Genomic DNA, 13,406 nt, shown 5'->3' on the forward strand with positions numbered 1-13,406 from the left:
ATCCAACACGGTTTTGATGATAATTAAATTTTAAACGGTAATACTAACCGTCAGGGCATTTTATCGTGATTTATCGTGAAACCGGTAATCGTTCCATCCCTAGCATACGTGGACCAAAAACAGTCAGGGAGGGGTTGCTGGGGTGGTGGCACGGGATTGGTTGAGAGAGAAATCAGGGTGTAGATGAACTAAGTTACTGTGCCAAATAGGTCTGGTGGTTTGAAACATCGGTCAGTAGAGCTTTTGCTGTATGGTTTATAATGCAGAAGATGTGTTTAAATTGGCTATCAGTGCAAAGAAGTACTTTATATTATTTACATATTAACAAAATTGACGAAAAGCATGAGGTAATGCAAAAATATGTGTACCAAACAAGTCAAGATGAGAAAGAACTTATTAATTTTTTAGCAAAAACCACTATATTATTATATATACTGTTACTATGACTTAAAATTACTGTGATTTATTGCCAAGCTCTAATGGCAGCAAACCGTGAGTGGAAGTGGATGGTGACTAGGCGTCCTAAACTCAAATATTTATATAATATGTGCACAAATTGGTAGAAGAAGCTATTGTTGGAAGTGATCTACAGTAGAAGTTTCTGGAATCTGGCCGACATCCACAATAAACAGCGATAATTAAGAGTCTTTTTGGCTCTTTTAAGTGTCAGCGCTTTGTATTTAGTCCAGCTTTGAAATGCAGGCCAGTTCAGACTGGCGCAACTTTCATTGACCTTTTCGAAGGGTCAGCGAGACTCCAATTCCAGCACAGGGAAAACGTTTTCTCTCTTCTGACCTTCTTTATCTAATCTTGTCATTTTCACTGACTTCCCAGGTAGGATAGTGTTACATTAAAGTGAAAAACAACAGCATTATCCCTCTATCCTCTGCCTACTTTCTTTGATGAGAGTATTAGACTGAGCCAGACACAAAAGGGCTTTACGGCCTTGCAATAAAACAGAAAAGAAAAACAGAGACTTTCTGAAAGACTGCTTTTACTTAACCCAGAACAGGGGCCCTAAATAGGGAGCATGTATATATGTGTGTGTGAGTCTGGCGTGTCTGCATGTTCATGGGCGTGTGCATGCAAAAATACAGCTTGGTTTCTTAGGTTTAGATGGGGCAGGTCTACTCAAACAATAAACTAGTGCAAACAGCTGTGAATTAAAGAGACAGTTCACACCAAAAAAATGAAAATGAAGCCTTCCAAGTCTTTTAAAGCTGCATGATAGACACGTTCACAATACATACAAGAACAGACTAGATTTAGAAGACTTGAAATATAGCTTCCATGCCATATGTAAGAGAAAATAAGTGGTCAACCATTACTCATTTTTAATGGCTGGCAATGATTTTATACCTAGATAAATATTTTAGTTTAGCAAGGATGCATTAAATTGCTCAAAAGTGACAGTAGAGTCACTGTAAAGATTGCTTTTAACATTGATATTAATAGGAAATGTTTCTTGAGCAGTAAATCAGCATATTAGAATGATTTCTGAAGGATCATGTGACACTGAAGACTAGAGTAATGATGCTGAAAACTCAGCTTTGCCTCACAGGAATAAATTACATTTCAAAATATAATTGTTGTGAAATATATTGTGAAAATTGTAATAATATTTTGCAATATTACTGTCATTTTTTTAAATAAAGGCAGCCAATCGGTCTGCTAATCAGCTACGGTTATCGGCTAATGTCTATATTCTCAGAATGGCCAAACCTCATCTGTCCCATTGGCCTGGCCAATATATAGATCTATCACTATGTAAATGATTATGTAATTTTAATTTTTGGGTGGGCGATCCCTGCTCTTTCTTCTTTTTAATATGCACTCACTCACACACTTTATTTGCTATGCTGTCCACCCAAAGGTACCCACAGCAGTCTTATATGCCCTGTTTACCAGTGTCCAAATCAGCCTGTTAGGAAAAAGAAGTGTCTAAACGCATGTAAACAGGACTCACCTACTACATCCAGCGTGTAGGTGTGATTGATGGATCCGTAGGCGTTCTCCAACATGCAGGTGTAGTTTCCTTTATCAGAGGGAACGACGCTCTCCATGATTAGAGTCCAGTGCTGGAGTCGGAGCTGAACGGGGCAAATAAAAAACAAACTTAGTACAACAGAACACATTCAGAATAGTTTAGTCACTTGTTTATGCAATGTTCCCAGTTCGTGAATCGTGTAACCAAACACAGGTGGTTGTTTTTGTTATTCTCAAATTCATCTCAAACAAAACTCCAGGTTTAGATAAGCGTCCATCATCCTCAATTTCACACCAGTGTGTGACGTCTTACAAAATGAAGGGCAAATCTGACAGCAGCACTGACAGAACTAACAAGAGAGAGAGAAATTGTCCCAGAAGACGAGGGGTTTTTGAGCAAGAGCACCATGGGAAAAGTAATATCGCCGTGCCGACAGACGAGCGAGCTCCCGCCCCCACCCCAGGAATGCAGCTCTCGTGACTGCAGGCCACAAAATCCTGCGTCTCTTCCATGGAGACTTTCACTCCTCAACCCTCGGCCTTTTGAGACCCTTCAAATTACCACAAAATAAGGGTTCACCCACCTGAGGCACTTTAGTTTATGCACGTTATCCATAATCTCATTTATTTTAGAAAACATTTTAATAAGCTATTACTGAATATAATGTAGAAACTTTCATTTTCTGTAAAGCTGCTTTGCATCGTGAAAAGCACTATACAAATAAACTTGAATTGAATTGAATTTTAGATCTTATTTTGACTAAAACCTGCACTCTAGGCAGAAGGTGGAGACTTTTTTCATGAAGATTTGCTTTGTATATTCTAAAAATGCAGTAATAATCAGGGTTATTATAGTTAACTACAACTAAAATCATTAAAATACATTTTCGTTAAGATATAAAACATAAAATACATGTTAATTGAAATAAAAAAATAGAAATAAAACGTAAACCTTTTTTTCAAATAGGCAACATTCATAATTTTCGCTTTTTTTATCTTGATGTACTAAAAAAACTAACACTAAAACTGAAATAAAATGTGTAAAAACTATATAGAAAAAAAATAAAAGCTAAAACTAATAAAATGACAAAAACACAACATAACTTAAAAACTAAAATTAACATGAATGCAGAAACTATAAAAAAAAATCTAATCTAATTCAAAATATTAACAAAAGATATGAGCCTGTAGTCAGACACTGGCTCATATCTGAGTCTTCAGATCAATCAAGCGTGAGCAGCTCACTCATTAGTGACCTTCTGTGTGGATCAGCTGTGTTTTCAGAGAAGGAAGTGCAAACAGACACTGATCGGGGTACATCGGCCAGTCGTCCCGCACATCTATTACACTTTAACCAAGAGTCAGTGCTTCACCAGCTGTTTCGTGCTAACAATTCTGACTCATGTAAATCTGCATGTATAAAAAAATACTTAAATGTACACATTTCGCTTTCTAAAAACCTCTTTGAAAAGCACTAGTATTTAAGCATTTTTTAATTTACCATGATGAGTTCCATTTCTCATCCGGCATTAGTGAAGATCTCTTACCTTGTAACCACCCATGCGATCCTCCTGTTTGAAGGGTTTTCCGTTTTTCAGCCAGCGCATTTCAGGCTTGGGATTTCCCGCCGCCGCGCACCGAAACTTCACAGTGTTGGCCGCGGGGACGGCGTGCAGCTTCTTCTCCATCTTATCCGGCGAGGTCCAATATGGTGCCACTGCAGGAAAGAAGCAGCAATTACAACCATTTGCATCATCCAAACATCAACAAGAATCACACACTTGCAGTGCACTACCTATATATATTTCTTTGATGCGTCGAAGCTTTTAAGATTACATGCAGCTTTGATATGCATCACATAAAACCTCCATGCAAACTTTCAGCAGTTCATATATCAGTCCCTGACATCTACAGTGTGTTTTCTATATCTATTTTTATGGAAAAACGTAGGATCAAAGCCAGAAACAGTAGCTTTTGGATTGTACAGTAGACTGAAGATGAATCAGTTTGATTTTAGCTCTCTGGAGCTCTGAAAATCAGAATTAGGCTCATATAACAAATCAATTCAAAATCAAAATTGCAACATGACCTTGTGCAACTGCTAAATCAATGAAGGCAGCAACTGAAATAAATGCATTATATGTATATATATATATATATATATACACACTAATAAAAATTTAAAAGCACATAACAAAATTACTTAAACTAAAATTAAAATAAAAAATAGCACATAAATAATGCTAAAATGACACTGATTCAATGACACAAAAAAAATGCAATGACATGGCAAATCAATCTGAGGTCCATTCTGATTCAACCCCAATATCCCAAAAGAAATGCATCATTGCCAAGAGACAGAAAGCAGGAGCCCGTCTGAAACTCAGCAAGGGGAAACAGGAAGGCATGACCACGGATGCAAATTAAAACAGTTATTCACACTCGTAGCACTGCATGACTGCACCGCCCATCTGCTTAATGGAACCCTGCAACTCACAGTGAGCGGCTTAAATAAAAACATATTCCCGTTTGCTCTGAGCAACACAAGAGAAAAGGGGGATAAAACAAGTCGGTCCAAAAGCACAGCAGCTTGCCAAGAAGGAACTGGACCATCACATCCAATTTCTTTTGTTCGACAGACATGCTAACCGGAAGGTTGCAAACGACTTGATATCAGACGTGTAAACAGACATCTTCCCTTCAGCGTGAAGGCATGCTAATTGGTTTTCAACTCAACCCTTTTCTTCAACGTCTATCTGTCTGTCTGTTTTCTTTCCTCACCACCCAACTTTTTCATCTCATCTCGTGGGAATTCTTTCATAACGGTCATTCTCTTTGACCTCAACGCCCTGAAGGACAGCAGACTACATGTCTCCTTTTGAGAAAACAAAGATGGGAATGACCCTCAGACACTGGGGCAATAGGGTCGGATGTCCTGGGCAACCCCAAGACAGGTGACCTCCAGTGAAAGATGGACTGACCATTGAACCTTTATTGACATTTTTCTTTAAAAACTCAAATACCACTGGTATCTGCAAAAAAATCGGTCAGTAAACAGAAACACTGAAACATCCCAGCAGCCAATTCCATCATATTAAGCAGAGAAAGAAAAAAAAACATGCAAACCAGACCTTTAGACTTTAAACAATCACAGTGTTGTCTACTCCAGCACACCTCATATGCAGGCAAAACCTCTCAAAAATAAAGGAAACTTTCTCGTGAGAGGGGGGAAAATTGCTGTTTTTGAGACTGCTATTGTTGAGGCCCCTTTGCACAGAAATATCAAAGAGTTCTGAGTGGTTTAGCTGGGCAGAAATCCAACCCACTGAGCCCGAAACCACCCCAGGCACAATGCTAAACACCCCTCCATCCCAACCCCAATCCCCCCACGTACGCGGCCAAAGGCCAGACCTCCAAAGCATACACAAAAAAGTGTTGGTACAGATCCAAACCAGAGCCCATTAGCTGGAAGACCTCGCTCCACCCCTCTTTCCAACAACTCTCTTTAATATTTAGTTTTGCACAACTCAAAACAGATTTTGTTGGGTATGACGTTCATTTCAACAGTGGAAATGCAGTCAATATCCTTTCCTCACCTGTCACGGCTTCTCTTGCACATAAAGTTCTCAAAAATGTGAAGCGATTAGTGTTAACCATGACCAAAAAAAAAACCTAGATTGCTGAAGAAATGAGTCCTGAAACTGGAAATAAGTTGCCATTTTTGAACTTACAATTCCATTATTCCAAAGTCAATGGGTTTTTGGCCTGAAATAAGGTCTGTGGTTAATACAAGCTCAAGAAGAATCATAAGAATCATAAACTTTTGTTGGTCACAGAGCTTATTTTCCACAATAATCTAAAAGCCAATGGAAAAATCCTGGGCTTTTTGTTGAGGAAACCAATTAATTTCAGGTTTGCCAACAAATATACGTCATCCTTGCAACACTCTGATTATTAACAAGGTTTTAACATCTTTGGAATTTCTCTTTTTTCTATATTTCATTACTATTTCACCTCAGGTCTTTCCCTGCCATTCTCAAATCAAAACACATCTCTAAGCAGGTAAATTACAGACAGGCCCCTCATGGACCTGAGAAATGGAGAGCACAAAGACACAAAGGAAGAAGGAAAGAGAAGGCCTGGAATTCTGGGAATGTGTCTGTGCTGGAATTCTTGGTGACATACTGAACAACAGGCTCGTCCTATCAATATTTTTGTTATTGTCCTATCAATGACAAAAATAGCAAAAAAAACGAATACCTTTGCTAATATAAAAACAGTATGGCAACCGTGTTGCATCTAAATTTGACATCGGAAATACAAGTGCATTTCACATGGTACTCTGTGACAAATGGTGTTCGGTCCCCGGTCCCGATACTCACGCATTTGTTCACCGTCCACCCCGACATCGTCCGATCGCTCCGTGTCGTCCTCATCGTCACCGGATGAGATGGCATCTGCAGAGAGTACCGGGAATACTGTAACCGTGCTTTGCTTCTCCTGCCGTCACAACACCCTCACGTCTATGCTAACAATCACTAATCAAATATTTTCTCTTTTTGATGCATTTAAAGGTGCAGTATGCAGTCTTGACAGCTAACGGTTGAAATGGGTACTGCAGTCCAAATTCGAAATATTGTTTCTCCCACCTCCTCCTCAGACGTGACGCTCACACAGGTTGTCAGATTGAGGACACGCAACAGGAATGAGCGCAATTGAAAATGGAAGGCAACGAGCCTTACACTGTAAGTTTATGAGTTGATGTATCCACGTTTTAATATGCCTCTGGTTATAGAGCTTTTTAGATGGACGCTGAGGCTTTTTAGGGCGGGTAGAATCTGCAATCTCCTAGCCAGTCCGTTTGCTACCTTCCATGGCTTCAATATGCTGTATTTTCCACCAACTGGCAACCCGGTGTGTCAAAATAATATTAGTTAAACTGGCAGTGGGCGGAATCACACAGACCAAAACAAAAACAGACATTCCGACACAGAATGCACATTTTCAAAGTAGAATAACTGGCTGTAGCATTGTTTTTCGAATTTTTGAATTTAGCATATTTCCTAAATACCTGTGAATGTATTATGGTGTTTTTATTTTATTTAAAAAATTACATACAGCACCTTTAATACAGTAATAACAAGCGTTGAACGCAGCTCATCAAATCAAAACTTTTAGAGAACAATTTTAGAGTACCTTTTTTTATAGTATTAATTTTGTTGTTTGGAGTCTTTATTTTTTTAACACAAATCTTATAAAATGTGAATCTGTTTTAGCACTGATGCCTTACTTTGTCATTCATTTGTTATGAATAATCATTGTGTCCATGCAAATTCAAAGAAAATAAACAAAGGAGATACTTAAGGAGATAAGGAAGTACTTTTCATTCATAATGTATTTGCATTCATAATGTATCATGTATTTCATTTAATTAAACTGACTGACTGAATAAAATATTTACATAATATTTATATAACTATAAATATATTTATATAATTAATTTATAAATTAATAAAATAATTCAATATATATATTTGTGTGTGCATATATACATATATATATACATACATACACATATATTTCTATGTATTAATTTTATATGTGCGTATATATTATTTTAAATAAAAAAATTACTGTCAAAAATATTTTAACGTGTGTTAAACGTGTTAAATCAGACAGACAAAATGTCTGTACAACACAATGACAAAAAGTGTAAGACATAAGCTAACATCAGGCATTTCAACTAATACAATCTTAATACTCATTTTACAGAGCCAACGAATGTTGTAAAAACAATACAATCAAATCTCAAACTCAGGACGTAAATCCGAAAGTCATTTTAAAGACTACATCTTCCACTTCCTTGCATTGTAAAGTGAGTGATGAACTGTAAAAATGCAATGAAAACAGACAAACAGAACCATTCAATTTCAGGCGTGCGAAGACTCATCTACGAATATCAAAGTCTCATTCAGCAGATGGCGCCACCTGTGGTAGACAAGTGTCTCACCTGTAACGTTTACGATGAAGCAAAGCATGCCGCCGGCCTGCGAGCCCGCGGTACTGCACGCATACAGGCCCGAGTCCTTAGGGGTGGCATCGCGGATCTGTAGCCACTCCTGATCTATGAGTGTGCGGTTGTCAGGGCCCAGCGAGGAGCCGTCTTTGGTCCAGACGATGGCGGCCGCCTCGGGCAGCGGGCAGTTGAGCTTGAGCAGTTCACCCGGGTGCACCGAGCACAGGGTGGGCTTAGAGTTTTGGTTTTTGGTTGGAGGCTCTGCAGAGCGGAGGGGAAAAGAATACATTTGTTTGGTAAATAAATAAAAATAAATAAATTGTATAGTTTTTACTGATGTACTGATTTTATTTAAATTGATTTTATTTTTTATTAACTTTTATTGATATATATATAGTATTTTTAGATATTTATTTATTTCCTTAAATTTACATTTACTTCATATATATATAAAAAAAATTTAAACATATTCGAACATATAATTAATTTTTTTTTATATTTATTTAATTCTTTTTTTATTAAATTTGCATTTGTTCGGTAAATTCTAAACCCATATTAGCTGACCACTAGTTATGAGAAGCAATATGTGATATGTGCATTTAAGCAAAACATACCAACTATATCCATTTCAATTCACCTGAGACTGCTTTGAGAGCAAAGCCGAGATGAACAGAAATCAAACGCCCCAATCAGGTCAGAATGAGAAGTAAAGAGCGAGGAAGTTATTCTATCCATTTAATTCACGTAATCTTATGGGTAGAATGATAAACGACGACGAACGCTGCACTGCACAGTAACATCACCGGTGCCTTGATGCTGATACACAATGACTCAAATGAGATCGAAACTGCCTTTAAAAAAAAGCCATCAACACTTGCTAATACAGATGGTAACTGTACAATCTGTATGATACAGTTTGAGCAACACCAGCACAGATATTAGATTTCTGGGCAATTAACATAGCCGTATGATTAAACCCAGACCACAGAAATTCAGAACAAACCACAAACACATTCAGTGAAAACCTGGACAAATTGCTCAATAATTTGGCCAGTACACCATGATCCACTTCTGTGACAATAGTGAATGCAAATGCATGAAGTTTAAGGACCACTAATAAACTTCTGACACTGTAGAAGATCCCATGATTCTACAGTGCAAACAACAACCTACTGCATCTAGGCAGAAACTATGAATTAAGACAGATAAACAGCTTACTAAGCATTCAAAAAGACATAAACTTTGAAAGCGAGAGGTATGGAAAAACATGGTCAGACTTGTCAGAAATAATCATCGGCACAGAGACACTCCCCACCTTTCTCGTAGTAACACACATCTCTTCCTGCACATTCGTGTCTTATTGTGAATGTGTATGGCAGATTGAACTACACACCACAGGAAGGGAAAGTCATATGATTTGCGTTCAGTCCTCAAGGGGTTTGGAGTGTGCTTGAAGGTCTAAACTCTCTCCCCAGGCACGTTGCCCTACACACGTTTAGTTCCCGTATTGTTCCTTTTTTCGCTACTCCGGAAACAATTACCTTTTCCTTTATGTCTTTCGCGACGGTGCGGCCTTAGAACGAACTCTGCCGTTGATTGATGGGACCGGTATTCATTGCCTTGCTCTTCCGGAGGCCTCTGTTTGTCCAACTGTTATTTAACTGTAATTGGTTGTGTATTTCCCTCTATTGTACGATTAAAGACGAACTGAAAAAAAGAAAAAAAAACGAGGCCTGCTCCCACTCAAGTCCTGTTAGAAAGCCAACACATGTGGATCAGTTTTTTTTTTACATACACACTTAGGAAACTCTATAGCATGACCAGTGGACAATTGAGTCTCACTAAACTTTTAGTATATAAATTAAAAAAAAACGAGGCCTGCTCCCACTCAAGTCCTGTTAGAAAGCCAACACATGTGGATCAGTTTTTTTTTACATACACACTTAGGAAACTCTATAGCATGACCAGTGGACAATTGAGTCTCACTAAACTTTTAGTATATAAATTGCGAACAGATAAAATGCGAAGGGGAGTTGAAGTAAGCAGTGCAAAAGATTAAGCTGTGCATGCTGAAAGCGGAAAGAGCAATGCAGAAAAAAGAGACAGAAGAGCTCTCCAACTAAATATTCCAAATTATTATGGTTTATACATGTACGCATTTGGAAGACAGAGTAACTTCTAGAGCATTCAAGCTCATTTTAATTTTACTTTTCATTTTATTTGAAATGTTAGCTTTACATAATTTTTTTAATTAGTACAAGAATTCAAATTGGATGTTGCTACCGTCATGTTTTACCAGTAGTGCTACGAAGAAAAGACAAACCAGCCAGTTTCAATCAGTTTTAGCTGATCAAATGACTTTGTCAACATTTAAAAACAGCTTCATTATTCAAAGGTTAAGAAAGCTTTTCTCACAGCACCACAATAAATTTTGTCCGTTTTGGCAGAGAGGAACTTTAAACATTTGACATGCTTTCATTCTCTTTATTCTTCAGGTCCACTACATCTGTTCTTTACCTTCAACACCACCTCCTGCTTCTCTGACCTCCACCTTTCACCTCTCACCCTGCCAACCGGCCCCCTGCTGTCCACAAGACACCGACCCTCCACAAATCCACAACCTGTTGACATCCTGCAAATTCCAGATTTTTCTTCTTGGGAAAGGCCAGAGCTAGGGTTGGGCCGATAGACGACAGACATCACGATGTTGTGCCGGCATCTTGATTTAAAGGTTTTATTGTGCAAAAACGCCAAACATATTATAGGCTAGATTCGATAACAAAATTCGAAATTATTTAAACTCAATTAGATTAAATAGGCTAGAACATGTGGGTCAGATTGTGGGTGTTGGATAATAAATATATTACAATAAAATTAAAATAAAAGATTTTTATTTTATAACTTTTTATTTTATATACTTCACTTTCCGCATTCTGACGGTGTGCGCACATGTCGGCGGACACTTCTGATGACGAAACCCCCCCTCCTCCTCCTCCCCGATGTCATCGTCCATCGCGATGTTTCACTGTAGACATCATCCGAGGCCAATTTGGTAGACATCGCCCAACCCTAGTCAGAGCAACATCCTACTCTGCCACTGTGCCACAATAAACATATTTTCCTCATGTGCTTAAACTGGAATAATATGTGAAATACATGCAGGGAAAAAACCCTCAAACTCCATTTCTGGAGGTGTGACTCTATCTGTTCTCCAGTGTTTTGATGGGAAGGCTATTGGAAAAGAACGCTGTGAGTGGCGGTTATTATCACACGTCCCGTCAGGAATGACGGATACGGACTGTCTCGCACTTCCCATCCGCTCCACCAAGTGTCATTTGCGCCTCAGCTAGAACAGATAATTAGGCTCACGACCAAACTGTGACAGGATCCAGTCTGTCCAATTCTCACACTATCATCCTTCTGTCTCGGTCTGCTTGGCGACATGGAATCAAGACCATTGTGCGCTTCACTGAGTGCTCAGGTGCAGGCGGATGAGATGTGTCTGAGACGAGACAATTATGAAATGCCTCTCTGATAGCAGACATATACACCCTATTTCCACTTTTCCAGGATTTTCCAACCAGGGAGTTGCAAACCCCCAAGTCTTCATAAAGGTACTAGTATATCTGTTGATGCCAAATGTAGTTTAATAAGTCCAATTCTCACACTATCATCCTTCTGTCTCGGTCTGCTTGGCAACATGGAATCAAGAAACATTGTGCGCTTCACTGAGTGCTCAGGTGCAGGCGGATGAGATGTGTCTGAGACGAGACAATTATGAAATGCCTCTCTGATAGCAGACATATACACCCTATTTCCACTTTTCCAGGATTTTCCAACCAGGGAGTTGCAAACCCCCAAGTCTTCATAAAGGTACTAGTATATCTGTTGATGCCAAATGTAGTTTAATAAAATTATAATTATTCAATTAAACTAAAGCATCAAATAATCTAATTAAAAATATATTTTTTTTTTTTTTTTTGCATTTTCCTAAGAACAGTTTTTGTCCTTTTTTGCACACGTCGTAGTTGGTGCCAAATGTAATTTAACAAGAATTCTTACAATCAAATTTAAAAAATCAAAAATGAAATCTATTTCCATTCATCGTATGGCCAAAATGATTCATTTACAATCACACAAAGTATTTCAATTTAAAAATATATATATTTTTGCAAATTCCTAAAACAGTTTGCCCATGCAGAAGTCGTTGACGCCAAATATAATTTAATGAAAATTTAAAACATTCCTTAAAATCACACAAAGTACAAATTCGACAAAAAAAACTATATCCGAATAGGGTAACACTTTATTTTAAGGTGTCCTTGTTGCACGTTACATGTACTTACTATTATAATAACAATTAATCATGCATAATTACTTGCAAGTACCCCTAAGCCAAACCCTAATCCTAACCCTAACCATATAGTAAGTGCATGTAGTTAATTAATATTACTCAGTACTTAAATGTATAATTAAACTGCAACAAGGACACCTTAAAATGCCAGAACAGTTTTTGCCCATGCAAAAGTTGGTACATGATATTCGGGTGAATTGCTATTCGGTTGCAAAAGTGTTTTAGGTGGCTGCTATAGTGTTGCTAAGTGGGTGCGTCCTGCCCAGATTCACCTTGAAATCTCGATGACATTCTGGACCCTAGATATTCCTCAGGTCCTCCTTACAAGTATAATAGCAAAACGTATTAGCACACCTGTCCTTAAAAAGCACACAACTAATCTCTATAGGACTCTATAGGTGTGGGACGAGTCACACTCTAAAGTTTAGTAGTTAGGGTTAGGGGTCTGTTTAAACAGTAGTAGTGACGCTTACCTTAGCAAACACTGATAATTATTAGATCACAGGGCTTTAGCAGACAACCCAGCCGCCCCACACAAGTAAACACTACGCAAGCTGGCAATCACCCTGTTCTCCTTTCACGTTCCCCTCCTTCCTTATTTTCTCACCCTTCCCATTTTCTACTCCAGTTAAATCCCAACACTCTTCCGTAGCCGCTCCTTTTCTTTCCTAATCACAATCGCCTTTCAAATTGTAATTTCTGCAAGCTTTATTGTCATGACAATGGCATGCCCAGCCAAAAGCACAGGCCTCACAGGGGCGCCCACAGCAACACAAGCATCCGGGCAAATCTCATTGGCCAACTTTCCCTCCAAAACCTCTGGAGTCTAGGCTTGCCGCGATAGACGGTGCTGACGGTGATACCGGTGTTAAGCCGCAACACTGGTTATGTCACTTGCCCACCGCGTCACCGACCCCCACCGTCGTTTTGATTTTTTATAGTAATAAAAATCATTTAGTTCAGTAAAAGAACAGACACTACAATTAAAAACTGAACGCGGCTGCTCAATGCAGCGTGCCGAACGACAGTCGCATCACACAGATCAGATTT

General features: G+C 38.5%; 1 protein-coding gene across 9 annotated transcripts in view; it reads right to left on the reverse strand.

The window, feature by feature from the left end:
* The window catches only part of LOC107733347 (fibroblast growth factor receptor 2-like), a 45,016-nt gene that overhangs the window by 23,362 nt on the left and 8,248 nt on the right, over positions 1-13,406 (reverse strand). For 6 of the 9 annotated variants that reach the window (XM_016544933.1, XM_016544932.1, XM_016544935.1 and 3 more), the window contains exons 3-6: positions 7,997-8,263; positions 6,369-6,443; positions 3,534-3,703; positions 1,967-2,090 (exon numbers count right to left, since the gene is read on the reverse strand). In XM_016544933.1, the coding sequence (XP_016400419.1) occupies positions 1,967-2,090; positions 3,534-3,703; positions 6,369-6,443; positions 7,997-8,263 (636 nt within the window). The remainder of the gene's footprint in view (positions 1-1,966; positions 2,091-3,533; positions 3,704-6,368; positions 6,444-7,996; positions 8,264-13,406) is intronic. The other 3 variants (XM_016544938.1, XM_016544937.1, XM_016544939.1) reach the window with 2 other exon arrangements.

The sequence above is a fragment of the Sinocyclocheilus rhinocerous genome, unplaced genomic scaffold, assembly GCF_001515625.1.
Source record: "Sinocyclocheilus rhinocerous isolate Xijiao unplaced genomic scaffold, SAMN03320098_v1.1 scaffold790, whole genome shotgun sequence".
NCBI classification, from domain to species: Eukaryota; Metazoa; Chordata; class Actinopteri; order Cypriniformes; family Cyprinidae; genus Sinocyclocheilus; species Sinocyclocheilus rhinocerous.